General features: G+C 40.4%; 1 protein-coding gene across 1 annotated transcript in view; it reads left to right on the forward strand.

Annotated features, from left to right (window-relative positions):
• The window catches only part of hmga2 (high mobility group AT-hook 2), a 67,859-nt gene extending 66,558 nt beyond the window's left edge, over positions 1 to 1,301 (forward strand). The window contains exon 5 of the mRNA XM_083935157.1: positions 973 to 1,301. Coding sequence (XP_083791283.1) covers positions 973 to 1,026 — 54 coding nt within the window. The 3' untranslated portion in view covers positions 1,027 to 1,301. The remainder of the gene's footprint in view (positions 1 to 972) is intronic.
• Positions 1,302 to 7,282: the final 5,981 nt, after the last annotated feature.

Here is a 7,282-nt window from a genome sequence, read left to right on the forward strand (position 1 = left end):
TTCTTTACGGAGATGTTTCCTGGGTTACACCAGTGGTTGTTCACATACATGATGAGTCCCCACCTTTGCTTTTTCCGCTAGCTTCTGTGTCTCTGTCAGCTCTCATGGCAGTTAATCCCGGCAGGTCCACGTTAGCATCCGGTACGAGGTGGTTTAGCCATGTCTCCGTAAAAATGAACAATTTGCTCTCACGGTAGATCCACTGGTTGTTCAGCATGGACAACTCGGCGATCTTGTTCGGCAGTGAGTTCACATACCCATGATTACGGAGGGAATCGATGGCTTGTAGCGCCTCCGATTCACTGCTTGCTCGGCCTTTAGCTTTGCCCCAGCCTGGCAGCCCCTGGGTCTCCTCCTTAGCTCTGCCGGAACGGGGTTTTGTATCCCTGCTCGCCCCTCGAGCTAGCAGTTCCTCTCTTGAGTAAACTGGCTCTTGGTTGCATTTTAAAGTTAGAAATATTCATAGGTTATACTGTATATAAAACACACAATCTCTTCACAAGAAGAGTGAAAAAGTAGAAAGAAAGAGGTCAAAATAGGGTAAGAGCTAAAACCCGGAGAGCTACTGGAGAGGCAGCCATCTCCTACAGCGGCAGAGTACCTTACACCTTACAGTATGTAGTTTGTAGTTTGTCGGCAGCTCTCGAGCCAAGTGTCAACAGAAATTTACTAAACCAAATATATTATACTTTACCTTCATGAGTACCGTGGCTACACCGCAGCTAACACAAGTACTATGCAAAGACACCTGCAGCACCACAGCTCTCTGCTAAAATCAACCCTCCTGTAAAGAAAATACTGTCTTTTTAAAATGGTGTCAAAATCTCATTGCGTATCGTTCTCGCAGACTCAATATCATGTATCTTCTAATCCCTTATTCTGAATGTATGGTATATTTTTTAATATTGTACTGTCATGACAGCAATAGTGCTATTGGTTTACCTTCTTTTACCATCTTGTTTTTATTTACAGGAAGAAGAGGAAGAAGAAGAAGAAGAGGCTGGAGAGTCCCCAGAGGAGGACTAAGCTACCACACCATGAAATCTCTACCTCATTCAGCTGTCAGGTCTTTCTAAAACAGAAAAGGAAAAGACTGCCTTGACCACTTATTTTTGACTTTTTTCACATGCTCTTTTAATTGGTTTAATTTGAGTTAGAGAATTTCCATTTTTGCTCTGTCACTGAACTGGCAGAAATGATCAGTATGTATCTGCGTCTTTAAATTCCCTCGATACATTTTAGCGTAGACCACACAGAACGCAGCAAAAGGAAACTTTTAGTGATTTTACTGCTGCTAGCTCTTATTGGCCCAACAGATACAAACAAGCAAAAAAAGTTCAGACATTCTGCCTGTCGAAACAAATAAATCAGGCAAGAAACAGACATTCAGCCCTTTACAACACACCTACACTAGAATCAACTCGAGACAGACAGACACGAGTAAGTAAATGTTTGGGGGTTTTGATTCCTCAGAGCATCATCTTCTTCACACGAATGAGAGCAGTTGTAGGGGTGCATCATTCTACAAGACTACACTGTTTTACTGAGGTGCAAATCAAATGTACTCATACTGCTGCATCTCTCTCTCATGGACAGACACACATACGTATACACTCTTTCACACACCCTGGCATTGCTGACTGTAAAACAACTTTCTGCTGTTCCAGTATGTATCAGTGCTGGTTCTAAAACAAACTGACCACCCTTCACCCGAGCTGGCGTTAGGCCACCAAACACAGGGAGAGACAGAGATCAATAAAATACCTGTATTTGCTAAACTCCCAGGCTAACAAAATATTCTTATCAAATATTTTATTTCAGAACGTTAGCATTACTGGCTGCAGATTACTGTATATCAGCTGTAGCGTATTTACATTCATCCTGTAGGTAACAGGCCAGTGTCTGTACTACTGTATGTGTGCCAAAGATCGTTCATAAGAGACTATAATCTGGAGTGGATGGTGTCTCCTGTAGTGAAATGATCGTTCATATATTCAAATTTAGATCAATAATAACTCCATTTTCAGATCATAGGTGCGGGCTGTGCAAATAAATATAAAGATTCTATACTGAATGATGAATAGTACAAATAGTTTTAGTTTCAAAAGCTGAACCTACATAGATTCAATAAGGGATCTGAAATGATCCAGGTTCATTAAAAGATTTGATAATGGATTCAGATTATATATAGTGCTGTCAAATATTTAAATTGCGGCTGACACAGAGCATTCTTGTTCCCAGGGCATCAGATACTGCCGTTTTGTCGCAGCCATCGAGGTTTGGCACTGGCGCACCAGGATGCCTTGTGTGTCCTTGCCAAATGCGCCGGACTTTCAACTGTAAACCTGTCTGTGGTGATACTAGACGCTCAGAGCAAGTGCTCCAGGATTAAGACGGCCAAATAACCACCGGACTTTCACCCAGGAGCCTAGGATTCATGTCCTGTTCATGGTCCATTCATGTCCCGTGCATCATGGTAGTTATAAAAGAGCTTATTTAACTCCACCCACAATCTTTTCTTAAATCTAACCAAGTGATTTTGTTTCCTAAACCAAACCACATAATTTAATTTGAGTTCACAATGTAAACAATGTGTTCCCGATTTTAAAACAGCGACGAGGAGCATCACGCATTAGACGCACAAGGCTACCCGGTGCAGCGACTGGGAGCGTCATGCGTTTTACACGCTAGGCTACCCAGGGCATTGACAAGTGACGCCAAAGAGTCCTGGCAAAACGGCAGTATGTCACGAGTTGGGATGAGAACGGGTTGGCTGTAGCCCAAGAATGGCTCATCTAGACTGGTTAATCAAATCCGCCTAGTCAGTGATCTAAATCATTTCATTTCCCGTAAAGGAGGGGGACAGCATTAAAATTAAATTGATCATTGTGATCGTTAACCTTGATTGACTTGAAAGTGAAGGACAGATTATTGATCATTATTAAATGTGCACATCTATCCTCAGTCTGCTCATTTGAAAGATAAGCAGTTATTTGAAAACTAGACCCACACTTTGATGTGTGGGAGGAATTCAAGAGGCAATCATGCCAACAATAGTTTAATTTGCAGTAGTTCATTGTAGGGATCAACCGATATGGATTTTTCAGGGCAGATGCTGATACTGAATTTTATTTTCATCAGCTTTAGCCGATGACCTTAGCGATAAAAAAACCACAAATATCGGCCGATGTATCAGTCTATCATTAGTTCATTGTCAGAACATAAAAAAACCAGATGAACATAGATAGTCTGCTCCAGCTTTAAGCTTTAAGCTTTAACTGCAATTTGAGGGTGGTGTCAGTGTGGCTTGATAGGCCAGAACGTCAGAGTGTTACAGGATCTCTGCTTTTTTCTCCCTGTTGTTGGTGGACCGACCTAGAAAACTATAGAACCTCTTCACATTCTGTCGGTACTCCACTACCAAATACCTTGAAATTGCATCAGACTACTGTATAACATCTGTTCAGATTTACATTAAGCTTGTGAACGTAGCTTCATACAGTTTTTTCTTTGCGCCACATAGCTTTAAAACCTTGACTCCATCGTTGATGTCAGAAGAAATCCACAGACTTGCAAAAAAAACCTCAAGAACAAAAACCACAAGAACAAACCACACATTACCTCATGACACACTTGATACCTGGATTTAGTGGCAGACTGACATTGGACGACTCATCAGGCATTCATCAAGGAGACCTGATGGTATGCCAGCACTTTCTGCTAACTGATACGCAATATCCTCTCATGATTTCAAACTACCTCTGACTCAGCACAACCAGCTGATTAACGCTGTTGCTCAGTACACGCAAACTAATAGCCAGGAAGGCAGTGTGCGTTCAGATATTTGTTTTGTAACTTTATACTGTACATTAAAGCGAGGTCATGCCGGTTGTTTGTTGTCTTGTCATGGGGGAACGACAATTTGTCTGCATCTGTTTTGTTTGATTCAGTCAGGTAAACACTACGTGATCCATAGAGAAGCACAAGTCAAATATGACAGAGCCAAGTGTGCAACATTAAAGGACATTTCAGCTGTTTTCCTACAGTAGCCTTATTATTTTCACTTGTGACCATCTTTCCTGTTGGTTATGACGGGCCAGACAAGTCTTTACATAAGGAGTGCACAGAAATTAAGATGTGTTTATTAAAAATCATCCATACAGACAACATAACATTACAAGATGAAACCTAAAATAGATTTCACCTTTAACCACATTATCTTAAAACAAAACCTGAAATATCATTTTTCAACTACCCAATGTATTATTAAACAGTTGGGATTTTTTACATTAGTTCTCCACCCTGTAGGTTCTGTAACATTTGTCTGATCCAATGGTTAAACTAAGGATGTGTTTACTTGATCACTTGTTTCCAACTCTGTTGTAAAGAGTTGCCAGATCTTAGCAAATTTCTTCATAATCTTCAGGCACGATGGTCAAAACTTTGAAAATGTATATTTTTTTCCTTTAATGGGAAACTGACTCTCAAGCCTGCAGTCCAATATTTGCAGTTTCTATATCTGTTATCCATAATTTAAGGCCATGCTTCAAATTCCTGTCACACTGAAGGTATTTTTTTCATAGTGTCAGTCTCAGCTTTGGTTGTTTCCAAACAAACTATCTTAGAATTGCAATTAGAATGCAGAATAATAGAAATTGCAAAGATGCAGTCTTTAGAGTTTGTCTCCATCACCACTTGGCGCTGACTGGCCTGATGATTTCTTCTTTAGAGATTCCTGGAAAAAGCCTTGATTCAGTGGTCTGATTTTTATATGTTAAACACAAAAGCAGCTAACATATTAAGTACTGTTTTTCTTATTTACCTTAATGTTAATTTGTATCTAAACATTGTAATGAAACATATTTAGCATTATCTGCAAACTGGGACTTTCTGTTAACTTGAATTTATTTTGTTCTGTTTTACACAGTGGCTTAAGGATCAAGTGTCTGTACGACACTACATATATACTACAAATGGGTTTTCAAATTGTTTTCATTTTTTTGGCTTTGAATAGTTAGAGTTGTTTTCCTGAGTTATGTACTACCTATATACAGTATGTACAGTACCTCAAACAGACCGTTAAAAATGGACTAATCAACTGACAAATACCTACCTCCAGTCTCTTTACTTTCAGTATGAGTGAAATTGATATATGATATGATCTATATAAGGACTGCAGAAGCTCCTTACTTTAAGTATTGTATTAGATCAAGCTTCCAATCTCAGTACATTTGGATTCTCACCTTCAAAGTGACTTTCAGGTTTTGAAACAGATATCTTTGGATTTTGTATATTGTACTTATGAATATGTTTTCTTGTTTTTAATTAGTAGATATAGATATACTTGATTAGCTGTTTTGTGTACTTCACACAAATGTGATTTTCTTTTCTTGTTATATGGTTAAACCAGATGTAAATGGAATTGCGTTTTACTTAGTGATGGAATATACCATTTTTCACCTGTCACCATGGCAACCTTTGAAAAGTTAACATGGTTTTTTAAACTGGGCCTGAGGTAGAGCCTCAGAGGAGCTACATTGATCCTATCACCTGCCTTCATCAGCAGCACCAGTACGGAACAGTGGTACCTTAACGGACTCTCGCAAACCAACAGTCTGCACAGTGTTCTGGACTAGAAAGCTGCCTTCAAACTGCAAAGCAAATTCTCACCTTGCTTTATTCAAATTTGACCCTGTTACTGTTTGTGCAATCTATGTTTATTTATAAAATATGTGCGTAGTCTGCGTGACATCACCCATAGGTTTGTTCAATGTGGGAGGCTCCAGCTGTTGCCACAGTGGCTGTTGCGGTGCCTGATGCCGCCTAACTCCCAGCTAAGGGCCGTCCACATGGAGACACGTTTTCCTGTAACTGCACAACTTTAGTCTGGTTTCGGCCGACCATCCAATGCAGCTGGTGTTATCAGAGCCTGAAAACAGTATCTTTTAAAACTGGGTCAGAGAATGGGAAGATTTGAAAACACCCCCCTGTGGCGTTGTCGTCCTTACGTTGAAACCGCATACTTTGTTAAACCATGCAGTCATCTCCCCACCTCCGACCTCTAACCCAACAACAACAGTGCTGCTGCGTGAGAGGAAAGAGACGGACCCATAGACTGTTTACTGAACTGGACTCTGAGCCACATGCATGGGAATGAATTAGGCCGACCACAGATTTCTCCCTTTTCCCTGATGCTCTGAATAAGGAGCTCAATTGGTCGTTAGTCTCTTTTTATAAATCAAGTTTCTAAGAAGGTGTGAAAACTCTCTAAATCTAGTGAGAAAGTGGCGTCTGTGAGTGCTTTGGGATGGGGAAGGGGCTCCCAGCAGCACCCTCTGCTAGTTGAGGACACTAACTGCAGAGTGATCGGTACATCAGAGTCCAAAACAGCACAAAAGTCTCCACTAACACCAGAAACAGGGACACGTTTCTCTCTGGGATGGAGGAGGATTTGGAGTGAAACTCTCCGGTGTTTGTATTCTCCACAGCGTCTCCCCTTCTCTTCTTCTCTATTGTTGGTTTATTGTGTAGCTTTTAATAAAAATTCTACATATTCAACCTTTAACAACTGTACAGTAGCTGTAGCTGTTAACTGGCAACGTACACAACAACTGTAAGTACTTAACATATGACAAAGCAAGGACATCGGCTGCCAGTCATTGTGCTAGGCATAAACTGGATTAAACCATCAAACCTATCATTTTACTGGACAAATAGAGCTAAAACAGATGTCATCTCACATCAGAAAAGTGTATTTAAGTGTTAACAAGGCCAAAATATGGTTTGAAAAACTGAACTTCAGTCAAAAATCTGGAGAGACTAGACCAGTAATGACAATTTAGTAAAAATATTCCTAGTGCCTTCAACAACTGACATATCCAGACACTGTGCAGGTATGCTATTTCTCTTAATCCAACCAATCCAAACAGAGAGGACCACAAGCTGCTGTTTGATAAGAAATACTGTGTGCAACTGTTGATGCAGGCTGATCAGTGGCTTTCAACAAATGTCTTTGAAACAGACGGCTTGATCATTTAACACCAGACCATCTATCAGCCAGACAGACCCCATGTAGACCTGGTATTAACATGTGATATGTATCTGTCAGATAAATACATTAATATACACATGATAATACCAGGTGTAAATGGGGTCTCAGTGACACCACTGAGGTCAACAAGCTCCAGGTTTTGATTTCCTTCAGAGATACAGAGTTGAGTTCAGTAGAATCCAGAAGACCTTGGGATGTTCTCTGGAGGCAATGTTACCTCGCTGTTGGGCA

This window comes from Echiichthys vipera, assembly GCF_963691815.1.
Source record: "Echiichthys vipera genome assembly, chromosome: 20".
NCBI classification, from domain to species: Eukaryota; Metazoa; Chordata; class Actinopteri; order Perciformes; family Trachinidae; genus Echiichthys; species Echiichthys vipera.